Source organism: Apostichopus japonicus, chromosome 2, assembly GCF_037975245.1.
Source record: "Apostichopus japonicus isolate 1M-3 chromosome 2, ASM3797524v1, whole genome shotgun sequence".
Taxonomy (NCBI): domain Eukaryota; kingdom Metazoa; phylum Echinodermata; class Holothuroidea; order Aspidochirotida; family Stichopodidae; genus Apostichopus; species Apostichopus japonicus.
In genome coordinates, this window is record NC_092562.1 from 21,540,255 (window position 1) to 21,559,373 (window position 19,119).

At 36.7% G+C, this 19,119-nt stretch overlaps 2 protein-coding genes across 10 annotated transcripts in view; one reads left to right on the forward strand and one right to left on the reverse strand.

Moving 5' to 3' along the window:
- LOC139982128 (uncharacterized) overlaps positions 1-11,920 on the forward strand; it is a 71,979-nt gene extending 60,059 nt beyond the window's left edge. For 4 of the 5 annotated variants that reach the window (XM_071994730.1, XM_071994743.1, XM_071994738.1 and 1 more), the window contains one exon: positions 3,749-11,920. In XM_071994730.1, the coding sequence (XP_071850831.1) occupies positions 3,749-3,789 (41 nt within the window). In that variant the 3' untranslated portion in view covers positions 3,790-11,920. The remainder of the gene's footprint in view (positions 1-3,748) is intronic. The other variant, XR_011797993.1, reaches the window with a different exon arrangement.
- An 878-nt stretch (positions 11,921-12,798) lies between these two features.
- Positions 12,799-19,119, reverse strand: part of LOC139982117 (microtubule-associated serine/threonine-protein kinase 2-like) — a 116,434-nt gene continuing 110,113 nt past the window's right edge. For all 5 annotated transcript variants that reach the window (XM_071994660.1, XM_071994671.1, XM_071994701.1 and 2 more), the window contains one exon: positions 12,799-18,877. In XM_071994660.1, the coding sequence (XP_071850761.1) occupies positions 17,828-18,877 (1,050 nt within the window). In that variant the 3' untranslated portion in view covers positions 12,799-17,827. The remainder of the gene's footprint in view (positions 18,878-19,119) is intronic.

The window sequence follows — 19,119 nt, forward strand, 5'->3', positions numbered from 1 at the left end:
CTTTCAGATACAGAATTCCTATCGTACAGTAGCATCGTAATGACGGATCAGATTAAGCTTCCTTTAGTGTCTCGGTCATTAACATCATGCACATAACAAGATATGTAAAGAAAACTTATCCACTAAGGAAGACGATATTTAGCTTTACCTTTTGGAATTGTCAAGTATCTGTTTATCTAGCTGTTAAGATGTAACTTTAGGACTAGGAGAGCTGTAACTGTATGACCTTACGGTAACAGGAAATGAAACGTATCTTACATGTTATTGTTTAAGCTATTGTCTGATAATCTGATTGTGGGATCCCTTTATCCTAACACGAGTGCTTGCCAATCATCGTAATCACTTCCTGCTTGTCTACTTCATACACACAGTTAAATATAGTGTGATTATGTGTAACCCTTACTGTTGAATATATTGAGGGTTTAAAGGTTACCTACTGAATGAGATGTGGGTATACATTTTGGTGTGGGTAGAGTGGGGGGGGTGGGGCTGTGCGGTGGTTTATAAAGAACAAAGACAGACTAAAAATAAAATAGACCGAGGGAAAATGTTTTCATGAGAGGTGTGAGGGCATCAAATGTGCTACCATCTTACAGCTCAACCACATTTTGTGTTTTTGCAAAGTCAAAACAGAGTATTTTTTCATCTACTTTCTTCCGTCAAAGTTGAATATCGAAAAGGTTGGGATAAAAAAATGTACCAATGCTAGGGGCAGACACAATTGTTTTAAAAGAAGTCCATTTCTGATCAGTTGTGGCGTGTTTTGTAGACACAACTGAAGGTTTTGAAATTCAGCTCTGATGAGATGTCCTGTTGCTAGGGAGACAGAAGTCTCATTGTAGATCTGTTAGGCCAGCATAGCTGATAAATCAGAGATTCAGTTCTCATGAATATCAATATTGGGTTGCCAAGGATACACAAATAATGGATAAGTGATTCTGGCATTGACTTACTGTAGGTCTGCTTGTCAGACATTACTGACAAACAACACTTTCAGTTTTTACCAGTAGTAGAGATTCAATGCTAACGCAAGTAAATGGATAAGAAATTCTGCTCTGGTGAATTGTTGGGTGGGGGGAGGGGAGGGGCTCTGGTGAATTGTAGGTTGGGGAGCAGGTGGGGGAGGGGGGTTTGCTAGACATTATACATTTATAAAATCAGCACTGGTTTCTAAGTATACTCCATATTTTATTGTACAAACCATGAAATTGTTTTCCATCTTTCTCACATTTAATACTTGTTTGAATGGGTTGCAAGCAGGAACTATATATATTTTTGTACATGGATTATGCTTAACAGAGCTTTATCATTCTTAGGCAGGATTAACAAACACTGTGTGTTGACACTAGCCCATTCCCCACGATGCCCAAATAATGAACGTACCCCGAAGTGAAAGATAAACAAAACGCTCAACCATCTGGGACTCTCTTCCTGTTTCTGTAACCTTGACATCATATCAATCCCGTAGTCAGTTATTTTTAACCACTCTACTGTTAGCTTTTGAAGCCTTATTGCTAGCGGTAGGCTGTAAAGGTGCAATTTCTGCAAGAACCACGTTTTTAGTGGACTCACTTAAAAGTTAGAAATAACATGAACATTTCTTTTCCCATGTTGTGATAAACATTTTGTGATTATACGGTGCAATATTTTTGGGTGTGATTATGCATTATGACGTTTGAATAGTAAGTTTCACACAAACAGGAACATGTCATCATTTTGGCATATGATGGTACATCCTATTGGTAGACTCCCCAGGGCCTCCCCGGGACCTCCCCAGGGCCTCCCCCAGGGCCTCCCCAGGCCCTCCGGGGGTCGTTTATGTATAGATAGCTTGTTGTAGTTCTTTGGAATACATCACAGATGTTGAAGACTTGAGGCAAGTCTGATATATCTCTGCACGAATATCAACATGTATGTATGTATGTATTTTAGATCCTCCTGCAAGCAGGAACTCGTGAAGAAGCCTCATTGGCTTATCAACGCGGCAAACTGACCGAAGTCAGTCTCTTACATTCATATTTAACGTCCATGATTATGAATTGTAAATTGTCAACAACTCTGTAACTGGACGACATACATTAATCTTGGATGACAGAGGTGTTCTCAATTCAATTCCTCTACAAGTGCTAGAGAAAGAAACATTACACAATCACTATTTCAATATCGAAAAGAAAAAAAATGTGTAAAGTGTATAAAGTTGTATTACTTTTATTTCTTCTTGTTATTCATAGTGGTAAAATGCATATTTGAGAATGTAGGAATTATTAATTGCCCAGTTCTATAAATAACTATTTTGATTCCATTTACTACTGCTATGTTGTTTACTCCACATTTTGTTATCAGTGTATGCATAGAAGATATAGATATTTTCTGTAGACCAGGAAGTTAAGGTTTCCAAAAGGGATGGACACCAGTCATACAAATATTGACATATTAATTACTCCAGTTTTCAAATGGGGTGCTTGACTGACATCAGGGGGAGACGGGGGGGGGCGCAGACAATATTTTTTGTTGTTGGGAGACTAAGATGTTATGTTCTCATCCCTGGGGAGTGGTCTAAGGAGAGTGGTAATCTGTCCCCTTTGAGAAATTTTGGTAAAGGGAGGGTGCTTAGATCTGTGCGAAAAAAGTTGGCTACATTTTGCAATATATGAAAAAACGCTGCAGAAATTTCAGCCGTTCAGGTTGTATTGTAGGCCTACATGTAGGTCATATATGTTTATGTTCTGAACAGTAGGAAATGTTATTGAATATTCTGTAGGTTTGACAGGGAGTTGGGGGGGGGGGTGGGCTGGTCGTACGTCTCAGGCTGAGCTCCCAATGATTGCAAATATCAGCTTACTATCAGATGGAAACATCTGATTTCAGACTTAAAATAAAATTATGAAAATTAATGCAAATCGTTCGGAGGCTATATTTTGTGTTACATAGGTAAGAAAAATAACAAAGAGAGAAGGGAAATACCCTTCTAGGAAGGTGAAACTGTTAATTTCTTTCTGTATTGGTATCTTGTCATAACAAGTAAAGTCAGTTGTTCTCTAAGCTTCGGGGTGTTTATAGTACATCATGTGAAGCGTTCGTATGATTAGGCTATAGTTATAATTATTGGCTTGTTTCTGTTTTAATTTCAAAGTCATTTTGAGACAAAAATATTATTCCAGGCTCTTCAGCAGTCTCTGTATATTTCACTTTCGAAAGTTTGGCAGGTCTGCTCGTTATCAAAGAGAAAATGATAATTGCTTTCCTCGGATGATCCTTTTTTGTTTAAAATTGATGTTATCTTGGTTATTCAACGGCTCTTTTCATAGTTTCGGGACGCTTACGGCGTGAAGCCTGAATGAACGCAGGGAGATCAAAAAAATCTGTGCTCTACAGTTATGAAAGTATGCAGGATTTTTGGGTGTTTAATACAAATATGTGCATTTATGGAACAGTTTTGAGATGATAACAACGATGACGTATGACTCATAACTTTAATATTGTATTTCACTGTGTGTGGTTGTATAAGCTTCTGAAAACATGTGTACATTATTTTACAAATTAAACTTATGTTCAAAATTGTGAGGCCAAAGTCTATTGCAATCGTATCCATACAACAAATGCTATAGCCACTTGGAATTGTCACAAACAGATTTGGGAAAGAGAATTTTAGTTTATAGAAGTGATGCTTTAGAATTTGGTAATATTGATCGAAATTATGACATGATTTTATTTAATATGTGTCTATATTTGTTTTGTTTCTCTACAGGGGATGGTGACTTTCAGGATGTGTATGATACAGCCAGTTAACTTGTACAGGAGTGTGGACGAGAGGGTGCACAGCTCTGAAATAATCGCCAGTTTGCCCAAGAAACAGTTCTCCGTAAAAAAAGTGTCTTGTACTGTCCTTCCAAAAGATTGAGAAATGTTCCTTTGAAGATGTCGATGTAGCTTGACTGCACCCAGCTGATGTAGGAAGGACAGTTTTAATTCATCTGCTGAGAAACTGAGGGGTAAAAATGAAGTAAAAAAACCCAGAAAAACCAGTATGCCCATACTGAATTTAATAGGGAGACTTCAACGATAAGAGTCCAATGTTTACTATCTGCTAGTACACTGCTAACTGTAATAATGCAATATCTTATGTTTGAAGGAAACGTTTACATTCTCTACCAGATGGGAAGGTGACTGCATTATGCCCAGTCTTGCAACAAGTTATTCCATTTTGTGGTTGGGAACCTTAAAGCTGTGTGGTCAGTTTGAGGGAAATTGGAAGGTAAACAGCAGTCTATTGTTACCATCTGATGTTATCATTGAGCAGTATATCGTGTTTGGCAGGGACTGCAAGAATGACAGCAGTCTATTGTTCTATCTGATGTTACCATTGAGCAGTATCCCGTGTTTGATGGAGACTGGAAGGTAAACAGCAGTCTATTGTTACCATCTGATGTTATCATTGAGCAGTATATCGTGTTTGGCAGGGACCGCAAGAATGACAGCAGTCTATTGTTCTATCTGATGTTACCATTGAGCAGTATCCCGTGTTTGATGGAGACTGGAAGGTAAACAACAGTCTATTGTTACCATCTGATGTTATCATTGAGCAGTATATCGTGTTTGGCAGGGACTGCAAGAATGACAGCAGTCTATTGTTCTATCTGATGTTACCATTGAGCAGTATCCCGTGTTTGATGGAGACTGGAAGGTAAACAGCAGTCTATTGTTACCATCTGATGTTATCATTGAGCAGTATATCGTGTTTGGCAGGGACCGCAAGAATGACAGCAGTCTATTGTTCTATCTGATGTTACCATTGAGCAGTATATCGTGTTTGGCAGAGACTGGAAGATAAACAGCAGTCTATTGTTACCATCTAATGTTACCATTGAGCAGTATACCGTGTTTGGCAGAGACTGGAAGATAAACAGCAGTCTATTGTTTCCATCTGATGTTACCATTGAGCAGTATATCGTGTTTGGCAGGGACTGCAAGAATGACAGCAGTCTATTGTTCTATCTGATGTTATCATTGAGCAGTATACCGTGTTTGGCAGGGACTGCAAGAATGACAGCAAGTCTATTGTTTCCATCTGATGTTACCATTGAGCAGTATATCGTGTTTGATGGAGACTGGAAGGTAAACAGCAGTCTATTGTTCTATCTGATGTTACCATTGAGCAGTATACCGTGTTTGGCAGAGACTGGAAGATAAACAGCAGTCTATTGTTACCATCTGATGTTATCATTGAGCAGTATATCGTGTTTGATGGAGACTGGAAGAATGACAGCAGTCTATTGTTTCTATCTGATGTTACCATTGAGCAGTATACCGTGTTTGGCAGAGACTGGAAGATAAACAGCAGTCTATTGTTTCCATCTGATGTTACCATTGAGCAGTATATCGTGTTTGGCAGGGACTGCAAGAATGACAGCAGTCTATTGTTCTATCTGATGTTATCATTGAGCAGTATACCGTGTTTGGCAGGGACTGCAAGAATGACAGCAAGTCTATTGTTTCCATCTGATGTTACCATTGAGCAGTATATCGTGTTTGGCAGGGACTGCAAGAATGACAGCAGTCTATTGTTTCCATCTGATGTTACCATTGAGCAGTATACCGTGTTTGGCAGAGACTGCAAGAATGACAGCAGTCTATTGTTTCCATCTGATGTTATCATTGAGCAGTATATCGTGTTTGGCAGGGACTGCAAGAATGACAGCAGTCTATTGTTCTATCTGATGTTATCATTGAGCAGTATACCGTGTTTGGCAGGGACTGCAAGAATGACAGCAAGTCTATTGTTTCCATCTGATGTTACCATTGAGCAGTATATTGTGTTTGGCAGGGACTGCAAGAATGACAGCAGTCTATTGTTTCCATCTGATGTTACCATTGAGCAGTATATCGTGTTTTGCAGGGACTGGAAGATAAACAGCAGTCTATTGTTTCCATCTAATGTTACCATTGAGCAGTATATCGTGTTTGATGGAGACTGGAAGGTAAACAGCAGTCTATTGTTCTATCTGATGTTATCATTGAGCAGTATACCGTGTTTGGCAGAGACTGGAAGGTAAACAGCAGTCTATTGTTTCCATCTAATGTTACCATTGAGCAGTATATCGTGTTTGATGGAGACTGGAAGGTAAACAGCAGTCTATTGTTCTATCTGATGTTATCATTGAGCAGTATACCATGTTTGGCAGAGACTGGAAGATAAACAGCAGTCTATTGTTTCCATCTAATGTTACCATTGAGCAGTATATCGTGTTTGATGGAGACTGGAAGGTAAACAGCAGTCTATTGTTCTATCTGATGTTATCATTGAGCAGTATACCATGTTTGGCAGAGACTGGAAGAATGACAGCAGTCTATTGTTTCTATCTGATGTTACCATTGAGCAGTATATCGTGTTTGGCAGGGACTGGAAGAATGACAGCAGTCTATTGTTTCTATCTGATGTTACCATTGAGCAGTATATCGTGTTTTGCAGGGACTGGAAGAATGACAGCAGTCTATTGTTTCTATCTGATGTTACCATTGAGCAGTATATCGTGTTTTGCAGGGACTGGAAGAATGACAGCAGTCTATTGTTTCTATCTGATGTTACCATTGAGCAGTATATCGTGTTTGGCAGAGACTGGAAGAATGACAGCAGTCTATTGTTTCTATCTGATGTTACCATTGAGCAGTATATCGTGTTTGGCAGAGACTGGAAGAATGACAGCAGTCTATTGTTTCTATCTGATGTTACCATTGAGCAGTATATCGTGTTTTGCAGGGACTGCAAGAATGACAGCAGTCTATTGTTTCCATCTGATGTTACCATTGAGCAGTATACCGTGTTTGATGGAGACTGCAAGAATGACAGCATCTTGTGTTTCATTCTGTGATAGTGCTTCACCGTTAAAGCAACACTGCAGTTTCTTTCCATCTTACGCTGGAGTATAGTCTCATCTAGCAATTTTCTGACTTGAGTTCTAGTCACAAACTGGTTTTACTATGTTTATTTATCTCTCTATTGAAATCCTCAGTTACGGTGAGCTCATTTTCATTTTTTCATGAATGATGTTGAGTTCTATCAAGACTGTCGTTACTACACTTTTACTTTCCCAGCATAATATCTTTTATTAGGTACTTCTGAGTATTGCTTTGTCCGGTTGAATGACTTAAATTGCCCGACCGACCGGGACTCCTGAAGTATCGTAAAGTTTCATTCTTACTTTCATGTGAAAGGTAAGAGTATAAGTCATAAAATGTCACCATGTTTTTGTCAATGATTTTGTTTTGCTCCTGCCATTCCATGTTCACTGAGGAATGAAAACTCATATTTTTGTGCTATGTTTTCAAACATGTTGCACAATATGTAACATGTAGTTATGCTTAGAGTGTAACACCTTTAACATTGACGTTACTGCCAGTACAAGTTGTGTACATTTAACATCAGTGTTTCAAAAGGTTAATTCCATTGTTTCGAGATTATGCCAGATGAGGAATAAAACTGGGTACAATCTAAAGATTGGCTTCTGCTTTGAAACTATTAGCTATGTTTAGATGCCTAAGGACATCCCACTTAGCCTGGAATATTAAGAGACTTAGAATGTAGTATTAATGACTCACCTTATAAGTATTACTTGATGGTAAAATGTCAGTTTTATCAGCTGGTATTACTGAATGGTTTACTTTCTGCATGTCAGTTAGTATTTATTTGCATAGAATGTTTATGATTGCCTGTTGAGAGGTCCTTTATAATACCTACCGTGTCCACTTCCCCACGGTCAGGTTTTTGTCCAAGAAGGTAATTTAATAGGGATTTTGGTAATTTTGCAGTAACTTTGAGTCCAAAAACATCAAAACATACAAATGTGTATCTCTGTTAGGACTGAAATCCTTGAAAATATAGCTTCAAAATAAAAATCAGCCCAGTAATTGAGACTTGGGAGGAGATTAAGGTGGTGGGGAGGGGTGCAGTTTGCTTAAACTGAATGGGGGTATCTGGATGGTTAGGGAATCTGAGTTGGAGAAATGTTGTGGATAGGCCAAGCAAAATAGAGGTACTTGATATGTTAGGATGGATAACTATAACACTGAAAGTTGATGTAACCTTGGCAACTGATATGAGGCAATTTAGTGTGACTGCCAACAGTATGTGGATAAGGTGGTGTCAGGGAGGCCCTGTAATGAGGGGCTGGAGAGGTAGTGACCTGCTGTGATGGTACAATGTGACGTCTAATAGAGAATCGGGGAATGATAGTTGTAATAAAATGTTGAGATGGGGTTTAATACTGGGAATTTACTCTCTAATTCAAACACGATAGGATTACATGGAAACATGGAAGACTCGTCCATCAGATTGTTATGGTGCAGTTGCCATGGTGACATGCAATTTTGTTTTTTACTAAAATTTTATGAAAACGGCAATAAGTATCTGAGCAGTTGATTTCTTTTGTTTTCCATTGAAGAAGAGACAATCATCGATAAGCAACTCAAATCAGGCCCTGAAAATAATGGATGAGGAGGAATGGCTAGATAATTGTAAATAAAACAGGGATTTATTTATGGCAATATGCAAATATATGTAACTAACATTGGTTTATGTATCATTTTAGTACTCAGAGAAGGAACGTATTATTGATAACCTAATCAAAATGAACAAAATATATTAAGTATTAAACAAAGAGAAAAGTAACAGAGTTGATCAATAGCTATAAACTTGCATTTATCATTTATAAATAAAGCTGGCTCTTGCAAGAGGCTCTTGGAGGATGGGATGGGGAGGAGGGCCGGGGAGTAGGGATGGGGAGGAGGGATGGGGTGAATGAGGGGAAGAGGAATGGGTACTGCCTTACTAATCCTCCCTGAGGTCACCGACAAGACTGGTGATATCTTAACATTCAGATAATTATTATCATAAAGTGTGAAAGTCATTGCATCACAGATGAAGACTGTTTGTATAATCTTACAATTTATTTCTCATATATTATTAAGACTGATGATGAAGGGTTTCCTGAAAAGTAGAAAAGTTTACAGAGAAAACAAGAAAAGAAAACAGCTGTCAGCCCACTGTAATATCTACTGCCAAAAAAAAAAAAATGAGAAAAAAAAACAGGTAAAGTCTTTCATGCGAATCTTAGCAGGATCTTACGAGAACGGAGGACAAAGGTAAATAGATTGAAATAATAGATACGTTCGTTGGAAGGCTTGAACAATAAACAGTGTCAAATTAGACATACTCTCTTTAATAAAGCCAACGTTTGTTCTAATTAACTCCTAATTGTTCTAACTGCCGACCTGTCTACGTAAACATTGCCTCAACTTTCTGTTCTCTCTGAAGCAGATCCTGCTACGATTGAAAACATTAAGGCCCTCTTCTGTGAAAAGACATATTTTGAAAAGTGGCATTAAAATTGGTTAAACAAGAAAAGTGGAGTTTGTCTGGCTTGGGATATAGGTTGCAATATACAAGTTGTAATATTTTGGAAAATGCTTTATAGCAAAATGTAAGTTATTAAACATATAGACAATGTATAGAGATCCAAAAATCAAAATGAGTAAATCTACTAGTAGTACATTTTGAAAATAGTTTAGAAATCTATGTTTTTAAATGCAGCTGAGATGTTATAAAGGGTAGCAATTTCTAGCTGAAAGACTACTTTTCATTCTCAGTGTCACAGATTTTTTGGAATAATTTTCTTGAGCAGGAACGTATGGGTTGGGGGGAAGGGAAAAGCTATCTTTGAAGAAATTGAATGTAATTCTTACCTTGTGAATGAAAAATGGCAAGTTTGAAAAACATTTATTCAACTTTTATGGTGTTCATGCTCACAGCTTCAAAATGGTTTTAGAAATATTGAGAGGAAAACAGTGTAATATTACAAACTCTTGGATAGACTGACTAGCTTAACTGACCAACCAACTTAATAAATTAAGAAAATTTTGTCAATTTTCAAAGTAAGCTTTCCTATGAGACTATACTTGTATAATAATTTGTATGCAAAAAAAAAGAAAAGAAATTTAGTTAACTCTTTTTAGGTGCCTTACTTTGATCAGCTGAATTGATTTAAATACTCAGCAAGCTTTATTAAGGTTGCAGAAATTTGTGACAACAGCATCTTTTACAAAAACTTTGCTTCTTCAATGAACAGTCTTTAACAAGACAATAATATTACTTGAAGTCTTACAAACACTGCTCTCGTCACATTCTAACTTATAGTTTCATCCGCCCTGTTGAAGGAACAATAAATTACTTAAGTTTACTTGAGTTATTAATTGGAGGAGTCATGTCAAAATCAATTTGTGCCTAGAGATTGTAAACTCAAATTTTCACTTGCTTAGTATTGCATCAAGTTTTGTATAATTATTAGATACTGCTATTCTTTGATTACAATTTCCAAAACTTAATAATATTCCAAGGCACAATAGGAAATGGAAGGAGTGATGCTAATTTATCTTAAAATTTATGTGACAGATCTCAGAATGAATAAAATGTCAATTACACTCAATCAATCAATCGATTTTGATTCATTAGTCTTTAGCCAAACCCTGGAATTATGAAGGGCTGTGGTGTACCATATAATCTTCTGCTAAGATTGGAATTGATTAGAAAGCAATTTTGAAAACCAAAACTGATCTATTTCATGGTTTGTTGTCATTAAAGCTATTAAACAGAATCCATTCATTGTCTGACAGTGTGACACATTGTATGAAAGATAATAATAAATATGTTACACAGCTTGTTAATCCCTAGATATGAAAGCAATTTTTGAAACATGTCAAATTATCTATTTCATGATTTGTTCTCATTTTGAAGCTATGCTAAACAGAATCCGTGCAGCTTGGGTAAGGTGAACTGCCATAAAATTGGTTCATGTTTGGCTAATTATTAGCTCGTTAGCTAACAGTTAACGAGTTATTACAGTGGCTGACAGTGTGACACTTGTATGAAGGAGAAAAATATTATACACTGTCGGTTGAAAACCCCATCACAATATCCTATTCCTAACTCTAGATATCAGGCATGAGCATTTTCCGCGAATTCGCGGAATATCCGTGATTTCTTTGCTACCTCGGGGACAAAAACTATTATCCTAACACACTGTAGCATACGAAAACTGGAGCCTATACCGCAATTTTTGCAAAGTTCCATGATTGTTTTTTTACCCCAGGTTCGTCCCACAGATATGGTGCTATTGAATTTGTAAAAGCTGTCCTTCCTAGGGTTAACCCTGTTCATAACTCCCAAGTGGAGGAGGGGGGGGGGGGAGTGGATCATCGAAGTACATGGTCTGTCATAGAATCATGGTTCATGATCTCAAGGAAAGCTGTAATCAGGACCTATTTCTATCGATGAGCATTATTGGATATTTTCTTATAACGTAAACAATAAGAGAAAAATCTTCTTTTAAATGTTAATGTTTATATGAATTAGCTACAGCTATCAGATAGCAATGACAATATTTAGTATAATGATAAAATACTCTTGTTTTTGTTTTATGCCTTTACAAAGCAACTTTTCAATTGTTTGGTATATATGTATTTTTATTTTTTTTTAATTCATATGCAATGCCTGCCTTTATATAAATATAAATATATATATTATGTTTTTTAAAGTCAAATATAAAAACAAAAAATTTTAAGATTGATAAATCAAGGGTTTGTAAATTTTTTTTTACTTTGTCCGATGTTGTACCCATTTGGACTGCAAGAAAGCAGGAACGATATATGTCGATGAATTTAAGAATAGCGACCGAAAAAATTGGTAAAAAATCAAAATGAAGCTTGTAAATGTTTTTCATTTTTTTTATGATTAAATCAATAACATTTGGTTTAGATTCTTCTTCATTGTAGTCTTCATGAGAACAATATTCTTAATAAATGGTACTATTGACTATGAAATATATGTGAACATATAGCAATAAAGTCTACACTATCCGTGTTATCCTTTTCATTCCTCGGCGATGGTGTCGTGTGCGTGCGTGCGCCTCTTACTGGAGGAATTAATTAGAGAAACATAGATTGGAATTGAACCTGGGATCTTTAGTTGCAAAACAGTTTTCTTGACCACTAGACCATTTAGTAAGACACTACTGTAGGTTGTTACTTTTTCTTATATTAAAAGATCCGGTTGTTTGGACTTTGACATATTGTAAAACATTTTCTCCACTGATCCTTGACAGGGAGGCCCGCTCAGGAACCTTGTCAGATAGAGGGGTGTCCTCGAGGTCCTTGGGCGGCGGTGATCACTCACCCCAGGACTTGAACTCAGCTGATCATGTCCAATTGCTCACAGCTCTATCCATTACACCATTTTGGTCCCCATTGGATAAACTTTTGTTTCTTACCTTTAAACTTCCACTTTCTCCAATGAATAGAAAATTAAAAGGCTTGAGCTGGACTTGAACCGAAGACACTGAGTTTGTCTGACTCTCTCCGTTACAGAGCACTAACCACTGCGCCACAGTAACCGTTAAGAAATAATGCTCGTTTAAAACTCCAGACAAAGTTTTTCTGACTTTCTCAGGTGTATGTAAATAAAATAGGCACCAGTGGAGTTCAGTATACTACACTGCTAATTTATCACCTGTCTGTAAATTCAGTTTCAATTTAAAGTATTTGTCAAGGCGACAAGTCCTAGGTCACTTTAGTGTCTGTATTTTACGAATCAGGGCCAACTCACATCATGAACAGTTTAATCGGTGTTGTAATCGGTGTTGTAATGTTCGTTGCAGATCGTCTGTGCTTAATCTTCAGTGTCGGAATTTCAACAGACGGAGACATATCCAAAGTGTCCAAAAAAGACAAAAAAAAAAGATAACACATCAGTTCAACTTTGCTGGCATTTATTCATCACAACAATTTGGGCACACAACAGTAAACAGCATTTTGATAATATACAGTGCCCACAGACCAACAGAGGTGCAACTCGCAATGTACATGGAATATATATATTTACAATAGCACAAAAATGTCAATTTTAGTTCATCTCTAGTAAATTTATACAGTATTTAAACAACTCATGATTAATTAATCAATGAATGAATGAATTAATTAAACAGACTTTTATGCTACAAAAATCCCAGCACCTTGATGCATTGCCAAACTAATTCACTAGTACAAATGTTTTATCATTTCATCGACAATTTTCATTTCTTCTTAATATTCAATCAAAGGTTCTGACTATATTTCATTCTAAATAAGTTCGCTTCTTTCCCCACCCCCATCCCCCACCTTCTCCCCCTGTTTTATTATTACTACTTCAGATTTGCTACTGACTTTTCTGATAAAAGATGACAAATATTAGACAATTCTAAAGAACCTTTGAGATGTTGTTCCATTCATAGGATAAGTTCTCATGAATCAAGTGATACTGATAAGAAGTTGCACAGGTTTTGTGGGGTTTCATGAATTTCTTGATCTTTTGAACCACTGACCAAGGAATGTAAATCTTCAAGACATTCTTCTGAATATCTTTGTAAGGTGTTTTTTCTTTGATTCATAACTCTTATTTCTTGTGTTTGAGTTATTAAATTGTTGCTTTTATGATAACTTTCCTACAGAAGAGGAAAAGTTGATAAAATGCCCTTTTTTGTCAAATATGTATTAAAGATCAGAACCTACCCCAAGAATGTTTGTCCCAAATGGAACTTGTAACTTTGATCGTGTATGTCCTGATACATTAAACACTGACAAATATGATTTAGCAGGGATATTAGCACTGTGATATCATCAGCTTACAAAAGATATTCAATATCAATCCAATATCTTACCAATCATCAGTTCATAAATGATACTAAATATCATGCATAGTTTATAAATGATAGTCACTATCAAATGATATCTTATCAATCATGAATTTGCAAATGATACTCAATATCAATCCAATATCTTACCAATCATCAGTTCATAAATGATACTAAATATCATTTGATATTTTATCATGCATAGTTTATAAATGATAGTCAATATCATTTGATATCTTATCAATCATGAATTTACAAATGAATACTCAATATCAACTCGATATCTTACCAATCAAACAGTTTACAAGTGATTCTCACTGTCAAAAGTAAATCTTACTCAAATCACCAGTTTATTAATGACACTTAATATTAAACCTTTATGTTACCAATCAACAGTTCACAAATGATTCTCAATATCAGCCTAATATCTTACCAATCATTAGTTTATGATATTTAATGTCACACATGTATCTTACCAATCAAAAGTTTACATATGATTCTCATTGCAAAACGTTTATATCTTACCAATCGACAGTTTATAAATGATACTCGATATCAACCTGATATCAACCTGAAATCAACCTGATAGTTGGATAAGCTGACATGAAGTCTCTCAGAAAATTAGGCTAAATAAGTATTCCTTCTGGGTTATATGTTTAACAACTGAACAGACAAATTTATACCTCTTAACAAGTCTTTCCTGAAAGTTGACTAATTTGTCTCTCAAATTTATAAAAACATCATGTACGTTGAACAAGAATTCCCATCACCTTCAACAGATTAAACACCATTTTTAGCTTATCTGTTCTCTATAACAACATAAAAACTGATGATAACTGAATTCAATATTATAATTAGTTATTAATGATATCTATGAATTAATGATATCTATAAATTAATGATATCTATGAATTAATGATATTTATAGAACTGAGTAAACCACTAAACATTCATCTGCTACACACATCATTTTCTTGTAGCACAAATTGTGAGCATTTCCTAAATATCAGCAGATGTCATTCTACAAATTGTAAAGATGATCATAATAAACAACATTGATGATCGCTAACTAGCCGATGAAGAAAGCTATGAAATATTAAGTCCAGAAGACTATGAAATTTTTAATTTTTTTTTGTATTTAATCTTTTAATCATCCAAATGACTATTACTTAATCTAAATAATGTTAAGATTAATTCATGCTGTCATGAACGTTTATGCAAATCATTCTCATTTGTTCATTCACCATGTGGTAGTCAGAGAAATTTATAAAATGAAAACACCTTATATCAAATAACTCGAGTGACTGGTGAAAGGTCGTACCGTCATCGGCCCAACATGTCAATTAATCCCCAAGTTTTTATTTTCATCCCTAAAAACACTTTTCTTAGTAGCATCATATCAGATATTTGATTATCAAATATGGTAAATATGAGATGATATATTAATAGCATCACAAACCCGACCACCAACGTTAATCTTTACCGATAGAACTAACTTCCCCAAACAACTAAGAATTCTTGTTTTTCGATTCGGGAGATATCGCAGGTTCATTCGTTAATGCTAATTCATGACTATGACATCATCCAGCCAAACACACTTCATGATTTTAAAAATCTTCCATAATTTATGACAATGTTCATTTTCTATAATGCAGATGGGTTTTACAAAACGCTGAAGATAAAATCGATGCAGCTCTTAACATGACCTAACGATGACATTAATTTCTGTGTCAACGGTCAACATTCTACCTCAAAGAAAATATGCAGCAGCAAGAGAAATTGGAAGGTTTCAGATGCTAGTCTCACAACTTTTGAACTAGAATACCTCCAAAAGGGAGAAAGATTTTCTGTAGCAGTTGAGGGGATTTTGTTTTCTATTACAAAGAACTCATATTTTATCATCACCTAAAGTTATCATCATCTAAATGAATATTATCATCATGTAAAGTTGATAGTTTGGTTTGTGTCTCTTATTAATGATAGTGATATATAAATGATGATAGCTTGTATCATTCAGGCTGCGCTTCATATTCACACGAATAATTAACTTAATAATCTATCTCTTGTACATATTCTGTTTTCAATATTTCTCTATGATTTTTTATAATCTTTGGAATGTTAGATAATAACTTTTTTTCTTTTTTCTTAAATTTGCATAGCGCTGGATATCTGTTCTGCTTGTTTTTAATCAAGCAAAAATTTAACTCTGAAAACTTGAAAATTTCATTGTTCAACTTCACACACTATTATCAGTAAAAACTAAGGAAAAAAAAAAAAAGGAAAAAAAAAATTAATCAAATAATATTTCATTCCAGATTTTAGTTAACACATCAAAGGCAAGAAATAAAATTTGTCTTCCCTGAAAAATCCTCCACAGAAGGTAATCGAAATAAGTATGATGTAACTTGGTTAACAACAAACCAAGTTTTAAATCTCCCCCACACCCACCCCCATCCCCTGACATAAACAAAAAATATACTTTTACTTTATTAATATGAAATAGATCCCCTTATGAGCCATCACTTGTTCAATACTGTTTTTATTTTTGGACAACTGATATAGTCAAGTCTATCATCTAGCTATCTTCATTTTCTATGATACAGCATTGGCCTTTGGGAACAGAAAGTTAGAGAACAGCCCCTTCTTAAATTCAGAAAGAATATTTCTTCAATTCAAATCAAATGGAGGGAGATCTTAATGAATACAATTTTTTGTAGTTTTATCAACAAGATGGCAATTTTTTTCTCTCACAATATGATACAGTTTATTAACAGAACATTTTGTACTGACATCAATTTTATACACAACACTCTACCATGATGTCATGGGGGAGTCCTTATTAAAATCACACACAACCCCTTTAATCTTGATGATATTGGGAGTACTTATTAATATCACACGCAACCCCTTTAAAGGTTGCATTTTCAAATGTTCATGGATTCTTGTCAATTTTCCATAATATCCTTCTCAGCATATTTTTGTTGCTGACAAACATTACAAACTGTTTTACACACATCTGACACTACAAAAGGACAATATTCCACAAACTGGGGATATCTATAAGGTCCAATCGAGTGACAATTTCTTGAACATTCTAGCATAGTTTAGAATCGATATCTCTTCTACTTTTAGTTCGTTACAAAACTCTCCTTCATTATCTCGTAGAGGGATGCAGACTTTACTAATCTCAAATAACATTTACAGAATACTTTTAGCAAGTCCAATGAAATTTTGTATTTGGCAAAGATGCTTTGTAGTTATTTCAGAGAACTGCAATGAAAACATTAATAAACCAGTTATTGGAATTCCAACTATTACTTCCTCCATATCTTTGTTTTTGTCGCTTATTTCAGGTTCCATCCAACGAGATCTCCGATATACACTTGTAAGTAAAAATGCTGAACTACTAAAGACAGAGTTAATAACTGTGCAGAATTTAAGCAAAAGTTGTATGTATATTAGATCCTCCTGCAAGCAGGAACTCGCGAAGAAGCCTCATTGGCTTATCAAAGCCGCAAGCTGACCGAAGTCAGTCTCTTACATTCATATTTAACGTCCATGATTATGAATTGTTAATTGTCAACAACTCTGTAACTGGACGACATACAAGTTGATCTTGACGACATACAAGTTGATCTCGCAATTCTCCTGACTATTTAATGCATAACAACAACAAAAAATTGTACTTCATATGTTTCTTAAGTGGGAATTCCTCAGTATTTTCAAGGAATGAGATATGTTTTCAGTGTCATGGTTCACAGGCTGCTGGAGGGGGGGAAACTAATGCAGCACGTAGTTTGGTTCCCTTTATTACCAGCAACACTTTAGAAATTTTAAAATTGTAAAAAAAGGTTTGTTCTCTTGATGAAGAATCCAGTACTTTTCTGTACTTATTACTCTGGCAACAATTTGGAGTTTTGAAACTATATTTTCTCCAAATAATGAATTGGCAGCTCCCCTGTCACAAAGGTCAAAGGTTATTTGAATAAAACAGCAATGTTCCAATCCCCAACGATATGTGCGTAGTCACCCCGAGAGTTTCACTCTCTTGACGTTTAATTCATATGGTACGATGTCCTGCCAACGAGAAAATCTTTCCGTTTAAATACTTCTCATTTCTTCGGGACGTCAAGGTGCAACTTTGAACTCTCCACTTTCTTAGCCTGCGCTTTCCTCGTCTCCGATCTGCGATCCGGTTTGGAATCTTCTTTGAGCAGGGGGGTGCAGTCATCGGTCGAGTTTGACCTTAGTCTTTGTGCATCGAATAGGTCCACAGGAAGTTTCTCGTGGTCGGGAGATAACGCCCTCCGTAAGAGAGGTGACGGAGGGGTCTCGTAGTTCTTTCTCCGGACGGAGAACTTGTTTTTACTCTTCAGGGGTGCTGAGAGGGTAGGGCTAGCTATGCTGTGAGTCTGAAACGTCTGTGTGGTCTGTGAACTTCCAGGCGAGTGACCAAAATTTGTACTGATGGCTAACGGACTGGTACTCCGGATGGGCGACGAAGGGACGGGCGAGGAGCTCTGTCTGGCCAAGGGGGACAGAGGGGTGTGACCTAGCGACTTCCTTCGATTACTACCCACTCGGAACGGTCGGGGCAGCTTATGAGCCAGACCCTGGAGGGAGCTTGGCCTAGACGACTGATTGTGAGAGGCAGGGGAGTTTGGGCAGCTGGAGGATGGAGAACTACTGTTAGATGAACCCAAAGGGGTGCTGGAAACAAAGGCTTGAGGCATCTGCAACAATGGTGGGGACCTGGGAGATTTGACAAGGGTAGGGGAGCGAGGCTCGTGGAGGGATGGAGACCTGTGCAGGGACGTCTTTCCTTTACCGCCAGCAAGAGGTGACGGCTGATCTACGGCTCGTTTCAGACTAGACCGACGGATTACTGAGGACCTCCGCCGTTTGTCAGCGAGTTCCTTGCGTCTGCTCTTCTTCTTCCGACGAGCCATCTTGCTGGTGGCGAGGTTGTGTTTCTTTCCTCCGGTTTTGATGGTGGTGTTCTCCAGAGGTACAGCTCGGAGGATGACCTGGCTGGGGTTGCCATAGAGTAGCTCTACCACCTCCCTATGGATGAGACCCTCTATCGGCTGGTTGTTAATGTGAGTCAGTAGATCACCCGGTGAGAGGCCAGCAGCTGCCGAGGGAGAACCTTTCTCAACGTGCTGTTGAGAAGAAACACAAATCAACCGGTTAAAAATAGGCTGAATAAATTTGATACAGCAAGGGGGAAGAAGAGAGAGTGCAGACCAGAAAAAGACTGGGTTCTTGAAAACCTGGAATCACAGAAATGTATTGGAGATGGGAGGGGGGCTGGGTGGTGTAGTGACAGCATAGAACTTCCTTACATCACTCCTTCCTAGCCATAGCTCTATCAGTATAAACAGACTATTACTTTTAACCTTAA